This window comes from Pomacea canaliculata, linkage group LG1, assembly GCF_003073045.1.
Source record: "Pomacea canaliculata isolate SZHN2017 linkage group LG1, ASM307304v1, whole genome shotgun sequence".
NCBI classification, from domain to species: Eukaryota; Metazoa; Mollusca; class Gastropoda; order Architaenioglossa; family Ampullariidae; genus Pomacea; species Pomacea canaliculata.
Genome location: NC_037590.1, coordinates 23,881,031 through 23,907,631, shown reverse-complemented (window position 1 = coordinate 23,907,631; position 26,601 = coordinate 23,881,031). Strand labels below are relative to the sequence as shown.

The 26,601-nt window shown below is 36.1% G+C and overlaps 2 protein-coding genes across 2 annotated transcripts; one reads left to right on the top strand and one right to left on the bottom strand.

The window, feature by feature from the left end:
- Nucleotides 1–19,854, top strand: LOC112559648 (cysteine/serine-rich nuclear protein 1-like). The gene is made up of 4 exons (XM_025230986.1): nucleotides 1–256; nucleotides 7,764–7,965; nucleotides 8,873–8,992; nucleotides 10,663–19,854. Exons 2-4 carry the CDS (start codon nucleotides 7,842–7,844, stop codon nucleotides 12,711–12,713), a joined length of 2,295 nt encoding a protein of 764 aa, XP_025086771.1. The 5' UTR covers nucleotides 1–256; nucleotides 7,764–7,841; the 3' UTR covers nucleotides 12,714–19,854.
- Nucleotides 19,715–26,198, bottom strand: LOC112559659 (LETM1 domain-containing protein 1-like). The gene is made up of 9 exons (XM_025230997.1): nucleotides 25,851–26,198; nucleotides 25,373–25,530; nucleotides 24,966–25,078; nucleotides 24,298–24,377; nucleotides 23,847–24,033; nucleotides 23,086–23,187; nucleotides 22,773–22,907; nucleotides 22,131–22,227; nucleotides 19,715–21,859 (listed from the first exon to the last, which is right to left on the bottom strand). Exons 1-9 carry the CDS (start codon nucleotides 25,937–25,939, stop codon nucleotides 21,744–21,746), a joined length of 1,077 nt encoding a protein of 358 aa, XP_025086782.1. The 5' UTR covers nucleotides 25,940–26,198; the 3' UTR covers nucleotides 19,715–21,743.
- Between the last annotated feature and the right edge of the window lie 403 nt (nucleotides 26,199–26,601).

Here is a 26,601-nt window from a genome sequence, read left to right as displayed (position 1 = left end):
TCATAGCGAATAAGAGGTGTTATTTTTTAATAGTCTGAGAACTATATTCTTATTATAATGACTGCGGATAACGACGCTTGGCTAAAGAGGCATGCGCATTGTCGGAAGCGAAGAAAGGTCACGTACGATTATCAAGTCTTTAGGCCAGTAATTCATCCCAAGTGTCGAACGGAGGCTTCAGTAGTCAACCTCTCTTTGAAGTAACCAGCTGCGTCTGTCATAAGAGCCTGTTGACGCTTGGACTGGTGTTAGTCGGGTGAGTCGAAATCCATGTTTTCGGTGTCTGATCCTGGGGATGGTTATCTTCTAGCAGACCTCGAGACGACTGGCGCTGTTACTATAGTCTGTGCTAGTTACGGATAGCTGATAAACTGATTGATGAAGTTTGAATGGGACAAGTACTTGAAATCAAGAAGATTTACATGTATCGATATATGTGAATTTTGCTACTTATATTAATAAATGCTACTTATTCCTTACTAACGAACAAAGCAGGCAAATCTACCTACCAGGATGTTCCTTAAATAGGTTTACAATAATACTAATGCCACTATTACCTATTATTGTGTTAGTAAAAGGAACACAAAGTAACCCTGTACAAAGGTGTACAGTTTTGCGAAAATCAAAGACAGATGCAAACACTTTATTCCATTTATAAGAAGTGATATCTTAGAATTGAATGACATACAGTTTCCTGGTTTAGTGGATAGCTGACATACCTCCTACAAATCCATGTAAATATTGTTTGTGATTGAAATTTTAATTTGAAACTAGACGCAAATGTCTTGCAATGCTGAAACGAATAGTCACATAGGAAGTGATTGCAGCCAAAATAACTGCAAAAGGTTCTTACATGTTTGTCCAGTATTATATATATTGATCAAATCTGTTTCTTGGTAACAGTGAAGTTTGTCAAACCTCTCTTGCTGTTTTTCACTTTTGAGGGCTTCTATGTTTTTGTGAGTTCCACAAAATTTGAATAGACTAAGGCAGTTTGACAAGTATAATAATATATTATCATAGTGTTGTAGAAGTGAAAGAATTTTTAACAACTGAACGGTCAAACTGTCCCTTAGAATTTTAGGAGCTATATTTTTCTAAATGTTTGAAAGCAGCGTGTTTAAAATATTTATGAGCAATTATTTTATGCATTTACCATCTTTCTACACATGTTAAATTTTAAATGGTAGATAATTGTGCAGGATATTCCTCATATACAAAGGTGTGGACAGTTGTGTTTTCTATGTTCTATCCTGAACTTGTTTTAGTTTATAACAAATGCAAATCAGTTTCACAACTTTTAGTCCCATGGTCTTTTTGGCCAATATGTAGGTGTCAAAAATATGTCTTTATATTGCCACATACCTAGTCAGATCTATCGCAAATGAGAAAGTTTTGAATCCATATACATATAACAGTAACTAAGTATTTAAAATGGTCATAATCAAGGTAGTAACAGTGATGGTATCAGAAGTCTTCTAAAACGAGACACCCTGTCAGTTTGTTAAATTTTAATGGTATACTTTTTTAAAATTTTAATGAAGTGTGAGGTAAGGGTAGAGAGTGACAACATACCCTATTTTCTTGCTTTGTATTTTTATTATTGTCCATTTAAAAATGAAGCTATCATTATCCTTTTAAAATTATTCTTCTGCATTTTTGGTGGAAAGGTGGGATACTGATGTGGGCAGTGTGTTTTGGAATAAATGAATTGGAGGGATGGGTTTGGTTATAAATCTTTCTCCAGATTAAGACATTTTAAATATCATTGTCTCTGTACTGTAATTGATTAGTAGTTTATTCTTTTTCCTGGATTCTGGAAGACACAGATGCAATTGCTAATAAGAATAAGCTGGAATACCAAGGGATGTGATATTGTTAAAGGGGAGGCTGAGAAAAGTTACTGTTTTACTAAGCAGAGGCTTGAAAATCAAACTGCTAATAGATTTGTGTTCATCATTTTGCTTACAAAAATATACTTTTGTGTTATTAAAATGAAAAGAATGACACTTAAGTATCATTTGACTAGTGTTACCAATTTAAAATAATTAGTGTAAGATACCTTGAGGAATAATGATTTTCTTGTCAGTAGAAAAGGTAATAGAATGATGTGTGGTTGTAACACCAGTCATGCTGAGAAAATGGCTGGTAAAATATGAAGTTTGTGGTGATGATAAACTACATCAGTTCCTAAGACAGGGTCTCTTGCTCAACTGCCACACAAATAGCACCAATAGATGAGGTTATCTCTATCCTTAACTATATCGAAGAAAATCAAATATTTTAAAAGGGTAAGGAGGTTGACAACACAGTTAAAAGTAACAGGAAGATGTTTCAAATGCAAAAAAAAAAGTCTGTGAAGAAATTTGAATTCTATGTTCATTTGTGGAGCAGCTCAAGCATGCATCAGTAGCTACATTTATATCAAGACTGAGTTGAATAGAATTTGTGAATTACATTAAAGGGATTAAATTGAGGAAACTGTACAGGATAATTGCTGCACAAAAATTAAACCGGCTTATTATGAGAAACTTATTTTCCATTGTTATGCTTTTATGATCTTATTTTTATTTACTAGCCTTTTTTGTAGAATGCCACCAGTCTATGTCTTTTGCATAAAGTGTAGAATTAAAAAAATTATAATGCTAGCACAAAGTTTTAACTAGGCATTTGTGCCTTGGCAGAAGTCCAGTCTAAAGAAAATTGACAGAAAGGTTAGTTTTTGATTGGTTACCTAAAGAGCATGGGGAAAGTAATAGAGCATGAACTGGAACTGTTTCTTTAGGTTGTGTGCTTGTTAATGTGGATACTGTTTGTTTTATATATTTTTTAAACTTTGTAAGGACAGCAGATATATTGAGTATGTATCACTTGGTGTAACTGGGCATTGGTTATAATGCTAGCACTAGAGCTGAAATGCATTTGGATTAAAAATCAATAGAAGAATCCAGTTCAGGCTAGGAATGGACTGTGTCCATCGATCGGCCTTTCATCACAGCCTTTAGTTAGGAACATGGCCATATTGATTTTTCTCCCCTGGCCTTCTCAATGAACAGGCCTATTGCTGACTGTCAAATTATGGCTGTGCAAGGAGTGTTACCACGGCAACCGCCTGTGCAGCCAGTAACTAGGGGAACTTTTTCTGGTGTAATGGTAGCGGCAGAGAGTAAATGAGAAGGAAGGGGGAGAGAAAGAGCGAGTCCTGGGCTGTCTGAGAGGAACACCTTTTCCTGATTGTATTAGGTTGATACTCTAGTGGTTACAAGAGTATCCTTTGGTCTTTAAAAAGAAAGGTGAGTTTTACTTTGTCATAGCTTTAGAGGTGGATAGGAAACCAGAGTTGGTAATGATGGGAAACAAGGAAGATTGCTTAGCTAGAATGGGAGAAAGAAAGGTGTGCTTGTGAACCTGTGTGTTATTTATTGTGCTTGAACATATCAGCTATGACCAGATGTGCCATTTTGAAAGCTAACAAAAAGATGTAGTACATACAGCTTTACTTCTTTACAATCAGACCAAGAGTTTAAGTCTTTTCTGCCACCATGATCATAGGTGTATGTGCTACATCCATGCACAAAACTGTTGGGATTTTGCCAAGTATTTCTGTGGATGGGTTGTGGGTGAAAAGCATGGCATTGGTTAGTATCCTAACACACCCCCTTGAACGTGTATATCTCAATCCAAACTTTGCTGGCTATCAACACATCTTGGGAAGTCATCTACAAGATCCTAGCATAACAAAAAAAAATCAAAGATAACAACCATTCTAGCACTGGGCATGTAAAACTTTTTTTTTTTAAAGGGATGGGGGAAGAATAGAGTGCTCCATTTTTGGTCATTGGATTGGTTCATCTTAAGAACTTTTCAGCAATAGTGATTAACAGTATTATACTTAGAAGTTGAGAAATTCTCCTGTAAAGGCTTATTTATTTCTTTTTCTGGTAGTCTTTCTGCATATATTTCTTGGTTGTTTTTTTTTGTTTTGTTTTGTTTTTTTTTGTTCCTCTATGTGTTTTCTGTATTTGATTTTATTCTTCATTTAGTACGGTTGTTGATTCTTTTATAGTTATGCTATTTGTGTGTTTTCCTGTCCCTCGTATGCTGTCCGTGTTTTGTTCTTGTTCTTGTTCTTAAGCTCTAAGAGCATGCTCCTTAGGAGTGTGAGTATGTCCTTTACAAATTTTGCATTTATTATTATTATACATTAAGACTTTTGCCAGGACTGAGAATATAAGAGACATTGCATAGCAGGCTCAAAGTTTATTTAGGCACAGTTTAGCATGGTCCTTAAAGGTAGCTGTGTATGCATATATAAGTAGTGTTTGAAAAAATAAAGGTGTTGAAATATATATGTTAATTTTTTGGGGGCTGGGGGGGATAAACATTTAAAAGAAAAAAAAACTAAAATTCTCAAATCATCTGAAAGAGAAACAAAAAAAGTGTGTTGACAAATCTTAAGATATAAGTGTATTCTGTTTACAGTTCCATGACATGACTAGCAAAGTATAAATGTAAATGTCCATAGTTTTAACTGTATCATTATGGATGGATCATTTGTCATAAAATTTATATTTTCTAGTGTGACTGTATGTTGTTTTGCATTATCTATTCTTGCTGTAATTACAAGACATTTTTTAATGGGTACTGTTAATTCTAATATTGAAGTTCCACAACTTGGTGAATTGAAGATGTTCAGCCTGTTTATAAGGTGATGTAAAGGTAGAGCCCAGCCCTCTCCTTTTACCTTTTTTGATCATGTTCCTCATTCCTGCTGGTTGAGTAGGGGGAGATTTTCCAGTTGCAAACCAAGAAAGTTTTGAGCTAAAAAAAATCAAGCCCATTAACTAAATGGTATGAAACTGCATTAAATATTTAAAAAAACAATTAGGTAGTGTTTTTTGAGCTTCAATTTATCTAGAGTGATAGTTCTTTAATAGTTATGTTATTGTTTAACAGTAATGCGTAACTGGTATAGAGCTAGTCTTTAAACTTATTGGTCTCCTCAGTCACCTGTATTATCAGGAATGTCTCTCTGGGTTGTCATTATACATGGCCAGCTGCTTTGCATGATAAAGTCTTAGCTTCACATGACTTCCCCAAGCCAACCTCCCCATGTCATTCTATTATTTTGTGAGTTATGTGCACTAGATCATCAGCACAACCAGACTAAACAACTTTATGTTGGCTGTTGGTCGTCTTCCATTTACTGACTTTAAACTAAAAAGAGAGGGTGGACTCAAAAGAATTATCATAAATGACTATATTTTGGAAATCCTGTTTTTTTTTTTTTTTTAAATGCTGAGACAAGGTTACAAGCTGTTCTTTTTTAAGAAAACAAAAGAACCAGGTCATAACAACCCAAAGATTAGACCTGTATTTTTTTAATTTCTATTGCCCTTTCTCTTTTTCATCAGGATACCCTGTCTGTTCATTTTTCGTGTCTTTTGCTGGATTATTGCCGTATTCAAGGTTATTACAAATAGTTTAAAAAAAAGAACGAGTAGACATCAGAACTTTTCCTGTTTTTACGATAGTGCTTTCCAGAGACACATTAAACTGTAACTGAATTAGTGGCATCTCTTTATCATATAAACTTGTGATGCATGGATAAAAATCATTTTGTTCATTGTTGTGGAGACTATTTGCTCAGGAGGAAGAACGCTTTTACCATAAACATATTTGGAATATTAATTTTTAATGATGTGAAAACATGCAGACTTCTTGTGTTTCAATATGAGGGTGTGGCTGATACCAGATTTGCTGCATTGCTTTGTGCAAGTCTTTGTTCTTTGTCCATGAACAAAAGAATAATTAGCAGTCACATTGTTGAAGGTAAAGGTTTTTTCCATAAAAGGGCAGACAAATATTGTGTACACATCTACTGCATCGTTTTAGATGATTATCTTATAGTCAATATGTATATAGTCTGCAGGGTCTGTCAATATGTATGTAGCCTGCAGGTCTGAAGTACCAAATAGGTATGGTAAAACCCATCTAGGATTGGTTCAGCTTAAAATTAGGAGGAAAGACCAGCTTTGTTTTCAGGTTTTGATAGTATGGAACTGTATGTGATGCCATGCTCACACTTACATGAAACTATTTTGGCAGGAATCTGGTGAGGGGAATTTGTTTCATAGAGGATGTTTTGGAAAGGGAGTATTTAACAGGGTTAAGATCAACAGTCTACATTGGATAGTAACCCTCACTAATGCTAAACCACAAATGATTTGTGCTAATTTATCCTGCTCAGTGTGACTTTCTTCACTTTTTTCCTCATCATTTATCTTTTGCTATTGCCAGTGGATTTTGATGTCAATTTTTGTTCTGTGTGTTCATTTTTCTGCCAGTAGGATTGTTTTTTTTAATGCCTGCATCAGCATGTTTCCTCAGCTAATGGTATCTACAGCCAGACCTGTACCATCTTCACTACATTTTATATTTTTTCTTATTTCTAAACAACTTTATTTACTTGCTCTACACTTTAGATTGTGGATCTACCTGTGTCATCAGCTAGACCAACCTTGTCTTTTGTGCACAACTATAATGTTGATGCTACTTCTCTGTCAACAATCTGTATGCATGACAAAACAACAGGCAGCTAGTTGTCTTGGTGTCAGTGTGTGTTAGGACACATGGACTGGGCATCTTGAGTTGTGCACACTTTGCACTTTGGCTGTCTGCTGAGATTTCTGTCTTCAGAACAGTTCAAGTCAAAACTGTACACTGCCTTTCCCTTTCTGGTATTCTTTTAGTAAAGTGCTCATGCTTGTCTGCATCATTCTCTTTTATTATTATTTTTTTCTTGCTTGTATTTCTGCATTGCTTTGTCTCTTTTGTTGTTGATACATCTGAAAGTGCAGCATGAGAATTTGGAATCTACATGTGAACTATCTTGTGTATAGCAGACTGAGTATAAGTGAAGAAATGCCCAAGTAAATCTACCTTATTGAGACTATAGGTTAATGAGTTGTTCTTTGTTTTAGGACCAATACACGAAGTATTGGAAAAAGCATTACTGGCAGATACTATTTTTGTTACAAATGAATGCTGAAAGTTGACAGGCACAGCTGTAAGGTATTTACTGACAGGAAAGAGAACTTCCTATGTACATTATGCATACCATAAAATCAGTATTTTTAGCCATAATAATTGGTACTGGAAACTGCATTGAGAAATATCAGTATCTCACAAAAATTGGGGCTTTAAAAAAAATCCTTGGTAGATACTGATGTGGGAACACACTGGTAACTTGAAACTGCCTATCATGTAGTTGTTCCTTCAGCCAAAGCTAGGTGTAGACAACAAAGTTGAGATCTTATGACTGCTTGTAACCTTTAGCTGTCAGCATTGATAGCTTGGATTTGCACATATATAATGTAAGACACAACTGATGCACTTATTATATTATCTTAAAGCAAGCGAGAGTTTGTTTGATTTTTTTTTCACGATAAAGTAATCTTAAAAATTAAATTTAGCAAACTTAAAAAAAAAAGCACTTTCCAGTAGTCTTCAGAATTTTTTAGGCATTTTAATATGTTCGGTGAAGGTTGCTCTGTTATATATTCAGTGAATATACAAATTATCTCTGTTGGAGTTACTGATTCACAAAAGTGACATGCTTAACTGTGACATTCTTCAAGTCAGTTTTTCTCATCCAGTGAGCTTTTCAATGAAGGTAATGGATAAAACTTTCTTCTGTCTCCTTTCATCTGTGAAGTGACATTGCAAATACATTACTAGTACTAATTTTTTGTGAACTCTAGCCACCGTTTGACACAAGCTTCAGACAGCTGTAATGGCTAACTGCTGATTTACCAGTGGGTGTGTGAGGAGGCGCCACGATGCCAAAGAGGAAGCTAGATGAAGTTGACAGTGGTGAGGACTTGAACTCCGCGCAGTCTGAAAGCGATGACAGCAATTGCAGCAATGTTACTGAAAGTAGCACAGACATCTCAGCAGCAACTGGTGAGTGTTTGGTGTTTTTTGTAGTCAGTTCCTTTTTCAGTCATTATCTAGAACATGTATCCTAATGAAACATTTCATATTGATAATTTACTTGTGGAAACAGTTATTTAAATTTGTAAGCAAAACACAAAATGAGTAATAGAGGAAATAGGTGGTGGATCTGAATCAAGTAAACAGACAAAATATGATGTTCCTGTATAATTTGATGTTGATGGCTTCAAAATAATTCCTGTAGATAACTTTTATGAACCTCGAAATATTTCTAAGTAGGGTAGAGTCTGACAGCAATGAAAATTTCTGTTTTGATCTTTGATGAAAATGTCTAGCAGACTTGTTCATACCATGATCAGGTGCACTTATCACTCATCTGCACCATTCTGCCCTGCCTGTCCTAAGAGATGCATTTTTACCCCAATTTATTGATATCTCAAAAAGGTAGCTTTTGTTGATAAAACTGTCAGTACATATAGGAAAACAGGTAACACTTTCCAGATAGCTTTTGCAACACAGTGTGAAAGAACATTGCTGGTAAAAGGAAAATGAAAGGAAACACTTCCAGCACATATGTTGATCTGTCAGAACTCCAGCAAGACTTTGTTTTTTAGATCAGACTGACAGCTGTGGGATATGCCAGAGCTTACCTTAATATCCTGCAGTGTCAACATAAAAGCAGTGGTCATGTATGGTAGGATTGTGGCTGTGATTCAGTCATGCTGTTCATATTTTCCCCACCCCTTCCCCACTCCCTAGCACAGATGCATATACCAGCGCATATATATTTATATACACACAGTTGTACAAAGAAACCATTACAGATTGAGGCTTCTTAAATCTTGTCATTATTTGTGATCAGGCATCATTGTTTCTGTGATAATTTTTATATAAAATGTCTCAATCTTGATTTCAGTTGGACAGCCTCCTCCAAAGAAAGTGAAAAAACAAGTGAAGTTTACAGATGTGACTGTATACTATTTCCCACGCAAGCAGGGCTTTACTTGTGTTCCCAGTGAAGGAGGTTCAACACTTGGTAAGAAAACTTGATAAAGCTTCTGGCCCTTTTAAAAGTCTTCTCTGATTTGTCACTATGGCACCTTTATTTTAGTTGTTGAATTTACTGGCTCCTTTAGCTTTTATTAAAAAGTGGTGTTGTACACAGTATTCTGTTTTTTGAAAAGTAGCCTGAAGACAAAGATCATTTTTAAGTGATGGGGAGTTTGGAAGATATATTGTCAGTTTGTTCAAAGGGCAAAGGACCTCCACCTTGATTTTGCAATATAGGCCAAAGGATGAATGGTATTTGGGGGAATTCAGGGTAGTATGGTAAAGGAAGCCAGAGTATATGGAATGAAACCCTTATGGCCAGCCCTATACACATCTATATCTGAGGTGAGATTTCAGCCCACAATGTATTACTACCAGTGTCCTATACTGTGTGAAAAGTTAAACAGCCTTGGTAGCAATGCACTGGACTGCATAGTGCGATCATTAACAGTCTAAATCTTTTGGTGTAATGCACCATATAGACAGTAAATGTTTTATAAAATCAGTTATTGCAGGGTTTATATTGTTGTGAAAGTCATGGTGGTTCAGAGGCACAATAGTTTTAAGTGGTTATCACCTGTATATTGCAGGTTCAGGCATTTTCTTTTTCTACTTGTTGCACTTAACCGTTTTTTGGAGCTGGAAAAGTTTGGGGCTGTTTGCTTATAAGGTCTAATAGAGTTTTGGAAGAAAAGGCTGAGTTAAATGAATTGCTGCATTGATAAAAGAGGGATTTCTGGTGAAGCATTAATGCAAAAGATCATGTTTCAACAAAATCAGAAATTCACATAACCTGAATCACAAGTGTGACACAAGAGCTGATCAGATCTGATGGCTGACTATATGGTATTTCAATTATCTTTTGGTATAGTTTGAAAGTTTTGCTCCTACCCATGACAGTGTTATGTAAAGTGTTTAATCATTAAGTTCAGTTAATATAAAATAGATGTCACTGCTCAGGCATTCATTTAGATTTGACCTTTGATATTGGGAAGATGTGGTTTAAGGACAGCATGTTTATGGCATGGTCAGTTTATCAGCATCAGTCAGTTGTGCTTCATTTGCAGAAGTCATGTGTCCATAAAAATAAAATTCTTATGATTATTTGTACTTTATTGTGACATTTTGCAGAAATTATGTTTAGTCCATATATATATTTTACATAAAATGCTCTGAGAAAATGTTTGGAAAGGAGCTTTAAAAATCCTCATTATTATTATAAAAATATAAATGGTGTGTTTTAAGAGAGCATCTTACCGTGGTACATGTGTTTTGATCAATAGCTTTTACCTGGAAAGTTTGTTTATAAATCTTCAGTCAAGTGCAGTAATGGCAGAATAAGTATGAGCAGGTGAAAATGAAAATGACAGAAGAGCATTGTAATATAGTTTTTAAGACATTTCAACATTTAAATAAATTCATTTCTTTTGTAGGTGTTTAACTTCATGGTTACTGGAATCAAAGCAGACTAGTTGATTTCCTAACTGCAGCCTCTTAGTTACGACCTGATTTTTGTGAACTTTATCGTCTTGATAGGGAGCTTTTATTGTATCTTTAATGATTATTGTCGCAGATTTGTTATCACTGTTAGTATTACTTTTGCATGTTCAAAAATTTATTAACTGTTCATTTGGTTTTGTCTTTTTTTTCTTACAGGGATGTCTTGTCAACATCTGCATCTGCAAAAATTTTCTTTAAAAGACCATGCCAAAGAGAAGAAGCGAATTCATCGACAAATCCTGATGGAGCAGCGACGACAAGGCAAACTCTTTCCTTCTCCTCTTTTGGCAGTCAGTTCTGAGGAACTGCCAGAAGTTTCTTCAGGTTCAGAGTCTGACAGTGATTATGATGACTATTATTTCTTACAGCCATTACCCATTAGGCAGAGACGCATGTTGCTACGAAGTGCTGGTGTGAAAAAGATCGAAGGGGATGAAAAGGATGAGTGTCGAGACATTCGAATGTCTCGCAATCTGTGTGGGTGCGAGTGCAAAGTGTTTTGTGACCCTGAAACATGTACCTGCAGTTTGGCAGGTATCAAGTGCCAAGTTGACCGATTGTCTTTCCCATGTGGATGCACGAAAGATGGATGTGCAAACACCACAGGGCGCATCGAGTTCAATCCAATCCGTGTGCGCACCCACTTCATACACACGCTCATGCGCCTAGAACTGGAGCGCAAGGATGCTGAGTCAAATTCTAAGCGACGGATGAATAATGGTGGAGGAAGCTGTGGGGAGACTTTAGGATGTGGTAGTGATGACAGTGGCAGAGGCAGTGCTGAAGAGCAGGAGCCCATAGACTTGAACCTTTTTAACAGCAATGAACGTGGAAGTTGCCGGGACTGTCAGAACACAGAGGTGTGTAATGTCATGATGCAGGACGTGCAGTTTTCGCACATGTCTGCCACAGAGCACAACCAGCGGTATGTTGGATCTCCTGCTTCTTCTCACCACTCTTCTCACCAGCCTCCAACCCTCCCTCGGGTTTTACTGTTCAATGATTCTGAGGAGGAGGTTTATAATGCAGAAAACACCACTACCATGTACCATTTTGACAATGATGACAGTACTTATTCTGAAATTGGTGATGGCTCATCTGAAGCTCAAAATCAAGTGACAGGAAACTACAACACTGGTGGCTATCCCAAGTCCTATCAGAACCTGTCCTCGTACGCGGCTCCTATTAGTCACAGTTCTTGCAGTGGCATAAGCCCGGTGCATCAGCCACCTTCTGTTGTGACGGTGCACCACGCACCCCATTCCAGTACTGCTGACAAGGGCAAATATCTGACCCTCACCCAATCAGGACCCCAGTCATTTAAACTAGAACCTATTTCCGAGATGCTGAACCCTATCCAGCCCCTCCCTCCCTACCCTAACACACACTCACAGAACACCCACTCTGCCCACCCTCATGCTCAGCCAGTCACAATGCAGCAACCTGCAACTTGGACAAGCTCCTTGTTGAGTGGAACCAGATCCTCTAGCACAGCTTGTGCTAGCACCAGCAGTAATGCTTATGATCTTATGTCTGAAGTTGGCAGCACATCACCCCTGGTAGCCTCATCCACATACACCACTATGACAAACACGACACAGGACCAGCTGGCAGAGAAATGTCCAGACATATCTTCTCACATGCAGAGTCGCCATGATGAGACAGATTTATATGCCAAGCCTCATGCTGACCCAGATTTTACATTTCATGCAACATGTGACGAGGCAGCTGACCCTGGAGATCTTGTTGGAGAGCCCAAAAGCTTTGTGCTTAACTCCTTTTCTGATTTCTCTTCCTGTAGCAACAGTTTGGAAAGTTTAGAAGTGTCCAAAGGCTGTTGCATGCCACTGGATGTTGCTGGCTCAGCAAGTCCCTCGAGTTCACAGGACAGTTTCCTTTCCCAGGGTTTGTGCCCCATGGAGCCGGCCACCAGCGTTTCTGGTCCCTTGGAACCCTCTGCAGCCATGTCAGGTCCTCATTCACATGACATGCATATTGATACAAATGGTGTCATTCGGTCTGACCCTGTTGATGGTTCAAGGCCTGATGTCTCCCACCAGTCATTGGCATCATCTTCCTCAGCATCCTCATTATCACCATCACCATCATCGTCATCAGATGATTTTCTTCAGCAAGCAGGTGAGGACATGACCCAGAACTTTGGAGAAATTATCAAAACATCAATTTTTGAAACTGTGTCAGCTTGAGCTGCATTTTGTTTGGAATTTCCCATTCAGAGTATCAGATGGTGAAATCATTTGTGGATTACTTTGTCAGTGTTAGCATAAACATTTGTTTGTCTTTATCATATTATCACTTCATATCGAGAACTTACATTGAGGAGACTTACAAGGGGACATTGAAATCATGTATGTCCATCTCCCAAGACTGCTTTAAAAGTATGCCCTTACTTACCATGTGTAGTTCATCCATTTTTTAATGGTGCATAGCCGTGATAACTATGGTAATTTATTTTCCATAGAAGTCTTTTTTTTTCATGGTTGGTGAAAATGTGTACAGTTTGCATTATCAGTCTTGAGCTCTGTAGAAACATCATTTCTTATTTAACCCCCGAGAGGTTTTTCAAGACTTTTATTTTAAATGTGAAGGACTGTGCGCCACAAAGCATTTTGCAAAGGTGGCTAAAAGGCTGTGCATTTAGTAATAATTTCTTGCATTCATCTTTGATAAGTATGCTTATCATTGTTTCACTCTGTCTTTTTAGCACTGTACATACAACAATACCAGTTACAACTACAGTTGGCAGTTCCTCCCCACCTCCTTCCCCATGCAATTTCCTCAAAGGGGACCAGATGGCCAGTTAACTAATAATTTGGACTGGTTATAAAAATAAATTAAATTTATGGTGACAAGGAGTTTTTTTTTTTTAAGTAAGCGCATGTCAGCCATGCTACTTTATCGCTAACACAAAAATAGAAGGGAATGTTTGTTTACATGTAGGAAAACAAGGTATTTGGTTTTGTCAGAATTCAATATACAGTATATAATAATTATAGGTACTCATATTTCAAGAGATAAAGCTTATAAATGAGAACAAAAAGAAATGAAATAGTGAATCTATTCTATTATGTTAATAGATTATAAATTTATAATACTCATGTTAAAATGCTTAAAAACAGGTTCTGTTTATTTCAAAGGTTTTTTGTTGTTTTGTTTTTTTGTTTTTTTTTTTGAAGATGGTTGTTGGGGTTTAGGATATTTATTTTAACTGTAAGATAAGGAATCATAAAATGTGATCAGCTACATATAACTGAATACTATTGAAAACAAAATAGGAAAAATCCTTTTAGCAAGGAAGTTTTGGAATCTTATTTTCTTTGTGCTTTGATAAACAGAGAGTTGATTGTAGTAATGAAGTCCACTTGTAAGAGGGGCAGGTTGTTAACAACTTGAAGAATAGAACAGCAAGTCACTTTGCTAGTAACTGAATAAACCTACATTGTGGATGAGAAGTCGCCATACTTCCGTTGTATATTTTGCAGTGTTCTATTGTTTCTCATGCTACACATACACATGACAATACAATACAACTTTATTGATCCCCATGGGTAATTCAAGATAGTGCTCATACTAGCAGTAATATATATATAAAAGAGATAATATATATGTTGAAGTAGTGTCTCAGACATTCCCAGCAACAGCAGATACAGTGGGTGGCCCCAGGCCTCAGACTAGTACAAGATCATGGCCAGTAGAGTTTATTAAGTGAATGGCAGGTGGAATGAATGAGTTGCAGTGACGATTGGTTCTGCACATAGGCATCGCTTAGACCACAAGACTGAAAACTTGTATTTCAACGCATGATGCCTTACTAAGGATTTGCTGATGACAAAAGGCTGCCAAGACCCTCTGCCTGGTTCCAGTTATCTTGGAACAGCTATTAACATCATTTCATTAGGAGGACTTTCTAACTTCCCTCTTTTGTTGCTGGATGCTGTTTGATGCGTTTGTCATATTACTAATATACTATTAAACACCATGATAAGTGCTGTGCTGCATAAGCTAAAAAAATTATTTTGTTTGTACATATGGTGACTTCTCACCCACCCTAAATGGTTAATCATGTGAAAGACAATCAAGTTACTTGTTTCATATGTACTAGAAACTTTGTTTCTGATGACAGTACATTTTGAAAGGATAGGAGCAGTTTGAGTTTAATGTAACATTTATATTGAACTACTGTCAGGCAGCCATCTCACTTGAATGTTACATTTTACAAACTACAGTGTGAGACACACTCCCTCCCAATTGGGGATCACCTATTTTCATGGGATCTGGATTTGCACAGATCCACATAAACATTACAACTGATAATGTGAAAAATGTGACATTGAATTAGAACTGAAGGAGTGAAATCTCTTAATATTCCTGACATAATATAATAATGAGCCTGCTGATTCTAGAAAAGGTTTTAATGTAGCAAATGTTGTAGGTAATAAGATAAAATGTCAAATTGATGAACTTGAGAACTGATTCACTGTTGAACACATAACTTTTTTTATTCATAGCGTGTCACATATTGTGCTGTCACAGTACTTAGAAGGCATGTTACTATAGATAAAAACATGAAAAGTAGACATTATGGCAGTTCACAGAATGTTACTGCAATCAGCCTAATATTAGCCCTGTCACTGTCATGGAAAAAAATGCTGCAAATGCTACAGGTGAAGGAAACACTTTTGCAGGGATCATGAAGCTGTGGTGCTTAGAGGTTTTGTAGGAGCCAGTTGAGAACAAGCTTGTGTCTAACCCCTGTGCTATAAAATGTTTTCACTTATTGAAAGTGCTGCCCATTTTTAACAGGGTTTTAAACTGTGCTATTCTAAGCTGTGGGGAAATAAAAACCTGTGATATTTACTAGTCAGACTTGCCACTGATGTAAAGTTGACTGTTTAAAGTACTCTCTTATTTTAGGGGAAAATGCCTTTTTAAAGGAGTAGACTTGGCATATCTGTTGTAAAGTTTTGCATGAGTAAAGAACAGAAAAATGAGTTTGATTTGTGAATAAGACCTAAATCCTGCACCTTGTATGTGTATCAGTATACATATTGACATATACTTTCAGTTCAGTTTTGTTCAGCAATCATCTACTCAATAGTTTTAGATTTATGCCAGTCAAAAATGCTGAAGAAAAATATGGGATTATTTTATTGTACACTGTTGGGTAGACCTACAGAAATGTGTAATTGTGTGTAGATGTACATCATGAACAATTCCTTCTCCAGTAGAAATAGGTGTGGAGTAATTTTTGTCACTGTTGTTTCGTCATGCAGTAGACTTACACTATTGCTGTCAGTGCAGGCATTTTATTGGAATGTTTTTGTGATAATTATTGCATTTGCACTATTGGAAGAAAGGTTCCTGCCTGTTCTGAGAGCCATATTTTGCTGTAGAACTTTTAAGTTGATGCATGTGCATGGATTTTCTTAATCAGTACTGAGATGTGGCACAATGTTTGAAAATACCGGGACAGTACATCATGTCAGCAACTTTCATGTTGTAGGTTAATTTATTTTTTGATTATGTCTGTTTATCATCAGCAATGAAAGGAAAACATTTATTTTTATTCCTCCTCCACCAACGCCTCAAGTCACACAACAAACAGTGTGTGATCAGCACTATCGCTGGGATTGGGTTTAAGGGAAAATTTTCATAGAATGTGAGTACATGCATTTATATGTTTATGTGTGCATGTACACACAAGCAGGCATATCTAAATATATAAAACTATTGCATGTAGCATTCAGTTATTCCTCAATTCTGAAGTCCTGAAGGTTTTTGAGGATAAACAAAGTGGAAGAGATAGATTTGTGGACTAGTGCTTTACGCTTATTTATACGCAGTCTTGAATATCAAAGTATGACATTGTAGTTTAAGTGTTACAAAAGAACAATTCAGCATATCTCTCTCAGTAAATTCTACCTACTAGTTGACGGTATATTTCTGCTGCAAAAGTGTTTTTAGAAGTTTAGGCTGAAATAGCCAGAAATCTTAAATAAAATTCGGTTGTTGTGCCATTCCACTACTTTTTTTATCACCATATTTAACATGAGAAACTATAGTTTGCGAATACATTACATATATTTGTTAATGAAACTTGTAATTTGTTAACAGCCATATGTATAACTAGAAAATTATGCTTCGATAAAGCTAAAATTTGAGCAAATTGATTTGAATTAAATATTCAGTAGTGAGACCAGCTAGGAATAACATGAAAAGAATCTGAGGGAATTAAAGATTTTAATAGCCATGCATGAAATGTTCTATGGACTTCCACAGAGATATAGATGGGAGGGAAAAATTAGAGTCAAATTTTTTGTGTTGGTACTTTGTGTTGTAGGAGACACTGGTGTAGGCAGTGCAAAGCACAGTTGTGACACGATGGTGTTCAGGTTACATTTTGGTTGTGTTTTTAGCTGCTTTGCATGCTCAAGAAGTTGCATGATGGTGTTGCCTGTCCGTGCATCTGAGACACTTGCCAGTGTGAGGGGGTGGGGAGGGTTATGTTGCAAGCTGTTCACCTGTGAACAGTCACTTGCTTTTGTTGAGCAACTTCATATTAGAATTAGTTTTTGGTCATTATTGGAACTGAAATTGTTCTCTGTGCAGTTTACTGTGAAGGTGGCTTCCAGTTTGATACAAGAATTTTTTAGGATTTGTGCTTGCTTTTCCTCTGTATGTTAAGAGGAAATTATGCATGCTGTAGCTGTTGACCATTTTAACAGTGGATCGCTTGTCAATATTAGGTTTTAATATTTTGACATTGTGAGTGTATGTAAAATATTGGTAACCTTCTATTCAGAAAGTTCCTTCACATAACAACCTGATAAACAGGATTGCTTTTATGGGTATTAGAATCTTCATCAAGTATAAAGAAGAGTGGTACTTCCAAAAACCCAAAAGCAGTTTTTGTCCAGTGTAAGGAAATTTAGTCATGTAAGTTCTTTATTGTTCATTGTATGTTTTAAATCATTGTGTAAGAGAAAGGTTAATGTTAATCCTTTAACAAATGGAATATCATATCTCTAAACATGATGTTGCAACTCTAGGTCATGTGAAGCATAGCACTGCTGGTCATAAGTCGGTCTTCAGGAAAATATGTTTGCCTTCGTTTTTCACCTCTCATAAGGCAGAAGGGTGTAGACCCAGAACTTGAACCAAAAGATGTTATCCGCTGGATTCAGAGGTTTCCCTTTTCTCTGACACCTCCTTCCCCCACAATCGTTTGTTTCTAATGCAATATAAAATCACATAACTGTCTCTGATTGGAACTTTAGGTATTTTTCTTTTTAATGATGATGTATCCCTAGGCACTGCCACTTGTGAACCAGAGTTAATTTGAAGATACAAAATCAATTCTAGTCCATGCCACATTGTATATAGCTGTTTGGAAGCTCTAGATCTGTATTTCTGCAGAATATTCATGCTTGATTCATTGTATCTCAAGTCATGTGATAGATTTATTTTTGGTTTGCTTTTGTATCTGTTTATGGCAAATGTTTGCACACTGTATCTGTTTAACTTGCACATTGATTTTATATTTTCCTGACTGGATGGAGACATAAGTTTTTTGCCTGCCTATTACAGTACTTGAAAAAAAGTGGATTCAGCCAAATAATGGTCTTACCTTGATCCAAACTCTGGACCAAAGATGATCTGAGATCAAGACCGAACTTACAGGCACTCGAAGATGTCTGATATCCTTTCTCTCTCATTTTTGTTTGCAGTTTTTCTTTAATAGTTTAATATCTTTAGATATTTTGGTTTTTTATATATATTAGAAAACCAGACAATGATTTTAATGGAGGTTTGAAATCATGGTGCCCTGTGCACAGACCTTCTGATAAGGACCAACATTTTACTGTGCATTACAAATGCACTTACGCGTACACACTCATACAAAACTACTTGACTGATACATTTCACTTTTAACCTTAACAATAAACTGTCAAGAAATATTTAAATCTTTATCACTCTCATGTTTCACACTTTACTACAATACCGTTTGCCTTGTTTGCTGACATGGCATAAAAAAGTAAATTAAATCAGATTATTGCGCATTAAGAGAATGGTTGAAAATGTCAACATATTCCAGACTTACATCCTCAGCAAGTTCTTCAACTTTCATTGCCACTTCTTTAAGTGAATTAATGCGACTAGATAAAACAGTTGATGAATCGCACCTAGTCATAATATGAAGGAAAGCCAGTGTGTTTCATTCTGTCTTGCAATAATTTTGTTGAGATAGCTCATTTATAGGTGTCATCTCTTGATGTTTGGTCTGAATATTAAACTGATCTATTCTGTACTTCAAAATATCTGGATAAAACATAGATATAACTGTGGATATATATATATAAGACCATGCTCTGTTTGTCTCAACCTTCAGGAAATTGCTCTCACTAATTAGTTTGCCTCACTTGTGGACTGGGGTAATAATACGCTGTGCTCACATTCAAAGCAGCTAAGTATTAATTCCCTGTATGATCACACTAATGTTAAATGTGCATTTTTAATATGGTGGGGTGTTTTTTTCCTAAGTAAAGTTCAAAGAGTAATTTAAGTAGGTTTTATTTATACATGTATTTTGCTTTTCTGCCTAACAACAAACAGCAGAAACTATATTATTGATAGGACTGCGGCTGTTAAATGAGTAGCTGTTATTTTCACCTTTCTTTTGGCCCATGCAATTTTTCTCTGGATTTGATTTTACTTCTAGACCTGCAATAGGTTATATTACCACAGCATAGCTGTAGTTGTTGGCTTAGCATAAAACAATGCCTGCCATTCTAGCAACATTTAAGAAACCATTTCTTTGTCTTTAGTATTTCATTCCTGTTTGAAGCTGTTTTTATGTTTGTAGAAGTGGATTCAAGCAGGACTGAAGAAATAATACAGGGTTTGGATTTCTCTGCTGTTTTTAGATTAACAACATGGTGATGAATTTATGGCTACCTTTTCTGCAGGTTGCTTGTTTCATTCCATCAGAATCCTTGTGAAGACCTTTTTTGGTCTGGCTTCTTGCAAAGCTCACAAGTTCATGTTACACAGGAGTATTTGTTATTTTCTAGTCTGTCAGATTTTGGCTGAAGGTTGCAGCACATAAAAGGAGGGACACATTCTTAAAGCTGATTTTATGCCAATCTGCATGAGAACAAAATCTGCCTTCAGTTAACTCCTTTCCCACTTTTTTTTTAATTCTGCAGTTCAGATTTATTTGATCAATTATAGTACTTGGTTCTTCAAGTAGTTTGTGTATGTCAGTGTATTGTTGTTAAAGAAATTTGCCCATGTACATGATGTTGTGCAATAAATCAGGCAGTAAGCTGTTCTTTTGTTATTCCTTAATGAAAAAGGCTGTTTGAATTGAGGAAGAGCATTGATACAAGTATTACACTTTTCTAGTACATGCAACAGTCACAAGCACCAATATGCATGCAAATTTAAACCACATGACTTTATAGATCTCAGTTCTTGGCAAAATAATGACCACAGCTAAAGGGAACAGTAAAAGTATTTCCATGAAGGATATTCATGCTTCATGCTACAATCATGAAAGTTGCCGGCTGTATCCTCCTATAGCACAAATGTCATTTTTGTTCATATTCTCATGATGATTATTTGTGCAATTTATGTTCAAGGATTAGTGGGGTGTATAGGAAAAGGTCGAAACTGTGATATCAGAATTGTTGGCAAATAATGAACATGGCACCACACTTCACTTATCTGGGTACAATTTGACCTCTTTCTGGGCATGGCAGTTCATAAAACTTATTTTACTTGAAGTCCTGTAAGCATAGCATACCAAACTTGCTTTCACTTGGGTAAATGTGTGGGTTTTTTTTTTTTTAAGTAATAGAAGTACTCGAGTGCCTCTGTATCTGCTCTGGCACCAAATTGCAAATAAGTACTTTGCATTTCAGTCAAGTAGCATACAGATAATCTACTGACGAACGCTGTTTACAGTTTTAAAGACATGGAAAAAACCTCAACACACAAATAGTAAGGAAAACCTTGCAACAATCTTGAAGGCAGGTTTTGGCACCCAACAAATTAAAGCTAAACAGATTCAAAGATGCCGCAACTTTGAAATTCTCCTTATGTTAAGGACTACTCATATTAAATGCACACAATTTTTCTTGATATGTCAAGTGCATGAGTAATAGCCACCCAGCATTTCCATAACAGTGGAGACAGGAACAAACATGACTGACAATGAGCAATCTTGTGGCTCTCTGTTAAGGTAACGGACAGGATAATCTTAATAAAGCCCACCTTGTCACACAATCTATTTGCCAATAAAAGGTGTAGATTTTATCAATGACATGATAAAAGACATTTGAAAAAGGTGATGTCTAAATGCAAGCAGTGAGATGCATAGATCTCCTATGCTTGTAGATCAGCTAAGCCTGTTCATTTTTGTTTTAAGCAATTATGTAAACCTGCAAGACCAAATAACTTGGCTCATCATTCTCTGACAAAAACCAAAAAACACTACAAACTACCCGTAAATATCATTCCTATCAAAATAACCCAAACTTCAAGAGGAAAAGAAAAGAAACTCCATGGGGACAACAGGAACTATACCTTGGTAAAGTTTTTGATAAAAAGGATAAATACTTAACAACCGGTAACACCATGCTTCAGGCAGAAAGATGATATCTGTCTCTCAAATTTAATACAAGGACTGTGGGTCATATGGATTAACAGAAGTGGATAAAATCTAAGAACAATCACACTGTACAGTTGGCCTCAATACAGAATCACAAAAATTATCACTCTCTTACAACTTGCATTTGATGTGGTTGCAATAGACCTTAGCATGCTGCATTCTACAGATGACAAGCACCTCATTATTAGTAAAGTCTCATTATTTCATTGTCAGTGAATAATCACAAGTACAAAATGAGTATTTCAAGCAAATGAATGTATGATAGGACTGCTCAGTAGAAATCAATAGAAAAGTATAATTATCCCTTAGTGAACACAGCAGAACAAATGTAATGCACTTTTATGAAAAATGAACAGCATGCTGATGCCAGCAGACTCTTAGTAAATATATGGATCTTAGACAAGATATTTCAGAAAGATTGGAACCTAGATTTTTTAAGGTCTCATCCCACAAAAAAGTTTAAAGGGAAGAAAGTGAATCTGGCTGTCTTTTATCAAAGACTGATGAAACAACTTTTTGTAATAACACAAGATGACTTTAATTATCAGAATGAAGATCTATGTCGCCACCAGTGATGCCGGCCCCCAAACAGCTCCCGGTTGCTTGGTTGGCAGAACCCAAACATTACTGGAAGGTGGAGTAGAAGAGATATGCTATTCTCTGCAACAAGAAATGGATCAAATTATTGCCTAAAAGAGATTACTGATGAAAAGGCAAATTTCAAAATGCACGATCCAACAACTTAGAGAAAACGTCAATAAATGTTTGAAAAAGTTGCACACTATGACATGATCACATATCGTAGGTAAAAATTCACTTAGAAATATGGACATTCAATAATGCCAAGAACTTTGAGTTTAAGTATGTTCTGTGGCAACTATCAGTCTGAGTGGGTGTTTGCTGTATCGGTTTTTGTGGAACTTATTTGTACCCTCTAATATCTTGCTAACGGTGGTCCAGTGCTGAAGATAGATAACTTGCTCATCTCGTTGCAGTCCAAAAGGGTTTAGCCCTCGCCAGTAGCAGGCCTAAAGGAAAAGAACTCATTACTTGACTGTAGTCTCACAAGTGAAATGATGAGAATATATTTAGAGATACATTCTCTTAGCAGCTATTTCAGTGTGTGTGACAAGCAATGCTTTTACAATAATTTTATCAATGTTCTACTGTGATAATACATTCTGCACTGGTTACTGCAAACAAGTTTATGGGTTCAGAGAAGAAGTTTCTGCAGTAAAACATTGAACACCGCTCCTCCGGTTTCTTCTGATTCACATAGCATCTCTAATACCACATACTGTAATATTGTAAATATACAAAAGCTTTTATCAAGACTTAATTGTAATAATTTTCTCTTGATCACTTCATGATCTGCAGAGATAATTTTTTTTTACTATCCTCTTCCCTAATTAACACTAGCTCAAGAATTAGATTTTTGTGCTCCTTTGACAAAAGATTTTTTTTAGACTTGTGCTTCTCAAAGTCAAATTTTCACAATTTCTTTAGTCACATGCTGGAAAGTTGGATGCTAAAGAGCTTATATCTGCAAGTGCATTTATAATGTCTGTCATACCTGTTCAAGCTCAAAGTCACTAAGGTTGTTGATGCCTTCACGAAGCATAGCCAGATCTGTGTAGTGAAGTAACAATGCATCTGCCTTCAGCCGTGAACGCCTTAGAGGCATATTCATGCACTTAGCCAGGTGTCGCTGTTCCAAAATAAGATTATACTATAAAAGAGACTTGAATATATGCTAACAAAAGACATTTTGGTTTTAAAAATACAAATATTAAAAAAATACACCACAACCATAGACAACCTGTGCACCCACAAATGTGCATCGATGAAAAAAAAAATTAATCAAAAGAATCTATATCTGACCTTACCACATAAGCAATGGAGATACGATCAAGGTTGTATGGGTAGGACTCAAACAAAGGTTTGACTCCAAGAACTTCTGTATAGCTAGGATTCACTGAAAGCTGAACCTGTGCAAGAAACTAATTTATTAACCAACAACAGTGCTTCATCTTGCATTGTCTAATGCAGTGGTTCTCAAAGTTTTTCGGACCGCGGACCACTTTACTTAGGTAAAGAATATGGCGGACCACCAAGACCTAAAAATCAGTCTGTACTATGAATTTCAAATTTAAATTGCCGCATTTGTTTCATTTTGATTTAAAACTAAATGTCCTTTTGTGACAGTAGTATAGTAATAAGTTGACATAAAACTACGTACCTCGTTCTTTGTAATTAAAATGTTAATGCGAGGAATGCATCACTTTAAACATCACTTTGCTGACATATGATGAATGTCAGCCGCGGACCACCTGACTTATGCCCAAGGACCACTAGTGGTCTGCAGACCACACTTTGAGAACCACTGGTCTAATGCAGTAAACCAAATATTTGTCACATTTATTCTCCTTGTTCATACAACTATAAATATGAGTAATGACAAGCACCACAATAAAAAAAAAAGAGGAAGATGCAATAACTCATAATGAATACACTTTGTGACAAATGTTTACTATAAAAGTTTACCCTATCAATACTGGTGTATATGCTGCAAAGGCAAAGTTTAGCACCATGCATGAATAAATCCACATGTACATCCACACATCTGTGCATGTCTAAAGTCAAAAACCTTTTTGGTAATCTGCAAGATTTTTTCTTCTAGCTGACAGTCCTCAATGTGGCGACTCAACAGCTGCATGTGATCAAGAATGGGTCGAAGATGCTGCAATCGATGCTTCAGATCATGTTTCCAGAATGTCTGTCGTTGGTGGTCCGTCCAAAAGTGGTAAGATAAAAATGACCGTGGAAAAACATACCTTTCAATACAGATAGAAAGAAAATAAATCATTCACAAAGTGCAAGAACTTAGATAAGGTGACAATCTGTCAACTAAAATAACAATGTTTTCCTGAATTCTCATTAAAAGCTGTGGCATGCTCTCAAAGTCTGAAGGATGAAGAAGCTTATTAACAGCCACGTGTAAAAAAAAAAAATACTGGCACACACACACACACATACACACAAAGTAGAATAAAAACTAATAGCAAAAGGGAAAAACCCCAAACCAACAAAAAACTCACGCAAGAGGTATAGCCACTGAGCCTCCTGGAACCAAGGCCAATACCAGAACTGGGATGACTTTTAAAAAATCTCTGGGAACCTGAAGGGTGTAAAAACCTTATATTACTGTATAGCTGTCAAGATAAAAATTATAACAGTCATAATTGTCAGTCGCTAACAACTAAAACTATTAGCTGTTCCACTAAACTAAATAACAAGCTTGAAAATAAATGAAAAATTAAATAAACAAAATATATTTCAGATACAACTCATGCAAGAGGAAGAAAAATAGAGATAAGAAAATCAGAAAAATCTGCCAAATACATTAAGGAAACAAATGTATGCTTGAAAGTCTGTATCACTGACAGAGTATAGTGGTAATAGAACAAGTCCAAAGAATGGAATCAGAAAAAAAGAAATACATACAATAGCTAAGTACACCTCTCCCTACATTTCAGCGAACTTGACATTTGAACACATTAGCCTTGTGTTTGTTTAACCATTCAATACAATCAAATCAAACAACAGAAATAACATGCTTTCATGTAGGAGCATCAAACAGTTGTGAGAACATTTTATCAAAGAAATCTTTTAGATAAAATCATAGTATTAAAATCTATTTTAGCAACAAAAAATCATCACATAATAAATATAGGTGAATGTGTTTATTAAAAGTGATAACCATTACCTGTCTAAGTACTTCAAGCTGGCGGCGAGAGAGTTCTGTGAGGCTACGACCTGACCACAATCCTGTAATAACCTGGTAATATTCTCTTGAATCCCTTACAAAAGAGCTCAAACCTGCACACAAAAAATTGTTTTTAATACATCAGCGATGGTATTTTTTTAATCTCCAGAAAGTAAACAGTAAAATTATTTTTTGTACAGGTTATATTAATTTTGTTCAGAATTTATGAAACATTGCACAAAAATTAATGTATGTGTGCATGGACACAATTTTGCCTTCTGCTCACCATTTCATAAGACCTAGAAGAAAGAAGTAAAAAAGTGACAGGCAAGTGGAAGAAAGATCGTGAAACAACAATAAAACCTCACTTCTCCACTAAAAACAAATGACAATAAATAAAGATGTACCCGTTTTAAAAGTGCGGTAAATCTGGAAAACTGTTGGGTATGCTTTTTCTAGTTGGGTTGTAGACTTATTCACCATATCTATCACCTTATCAATCAGATATCGCTTTAGTATTCCTGGAGGTTTCACTTTGTCTTGCGCTGCATGACTTGAACAACGTCTGCACAAATCCAATATAAACGTACAAGCAAGCTTACCTTACATTCTAGTCTGGTCCATTATTTACTCAACGTCAATGGTGTTCACTACCGCTTAACACTCACGTACAATAGTCTGTTTTTAAACACACTCACACACAGACAAATGAATGCATGCACACAAACTATTTCACCCTGAAGAAACACAGCAGTTATAGCAGACGATAACATTTGCCGCTAAGCAACCAAAACTTGTTCGTCAATTAATTTTTTTAAACGTAAATCGTAAATGTTTTAATGAGTAAGGGCATGTTATTTTAAACATGAAGTACTAGATGCATACTTGCATTGAGGAAGCCTGCTGAACGTGACAGAGCTGTTTCGTAATATGCACACGGCTAAAAGAGAACGAACGTGTGTTGAAGACGCCATGATAGGTTGCGTGTGGCTTGGGGAAGGGAGGCTGGCGTTTAAACGAAAAATAAAGTGTACAATCTGTGAATTTTTATGCAATTAACTAGGGTCTTACAAGCAGCTTCTTTAGATTGATGAAACAGATTTCATTTAAAACTTATTATTCTTCAATTGTTGTTTTAAAGTAATATTTTCGGCGACTCTGGCCACGAACTTTTATTACTGGACTGCTGGTGTAGCAATATGAATCGTTGAGCCATATGAATCGTTGAAGCGAGGCATTCGAAGAGAATGTACTGAACCTAACAAGAAATAAAATACTAAAAAGTTAAATTTAACAGTTGATAAACAAATGAAACGTTTAGGTTCAAATTATTATAGCTTGCAAGTGATGTGGATAGTGGACTATTTTTGTTTGATATCCCTGCGCGAGTGGGTGTTTGATCGTCTGCTAAAGAGTAAATACACGTCAAATTTAAATAAAAACAACATGAAAAAGCTAAACACATACAACTCACGCTTTATTATTGGTTTTGATTTAGTAAAATACCACGAAAATGTCTGCTAATTCATTCAACAACCCTAGAAGATCCATAGTTTCTACGCATGAGCATGCCTCGCTTCAACGATTCATATTGCTCAACGATTCATCCCGCTACACTGGCAGACGATTTTATTTT

Bases quoted from the DNA above. Each gene is read 5' to 3' on its own strand.
- LOC112559648 (XM_025230986.1), top strand. From the start codon at position 7,842: ATGCCAAAGAGGAAGCTAGATGAAGTTGACAGTGGTGAGGACTTGAAC. The intron at 7,966-8,872 runs GTGAGTGTTTGG...TCTTGATTTCAG, and splicing joins AGACATCTCAGCAGCAACTG to TTGGACAGCCTCCTCCAAAG. The intron at 8,993-10,662 runs GTAAGAAAACTT...TTTTTCTTACAG, and splicing joins TGAAGGAGGTTCAACACTTG to GGATGTCTTGTCAACATCTG.
- LOC112559659 (XM_025230997.1), bottom strand. From the start codon at position 25,939: ATGGCGTCTTCAACACACGTTCGTTCTCTTTTAGCCGTGTGCATATTA. The intron at 24,378-24,965 runs GTAATGGTTATC...TACACCCTTCAG, and splicing joins AGCTTGAAGTACTTAGACAG to GTTCCCAGAGATTTTTTAAA. The intron at 24,034-24,297 runs GTGAGTTTTTTG...CTGTATTGAAAG, and splicing joins TCAGTGGCTATACCTCTTGC to GTATGTTTTTCCACGGTCAT.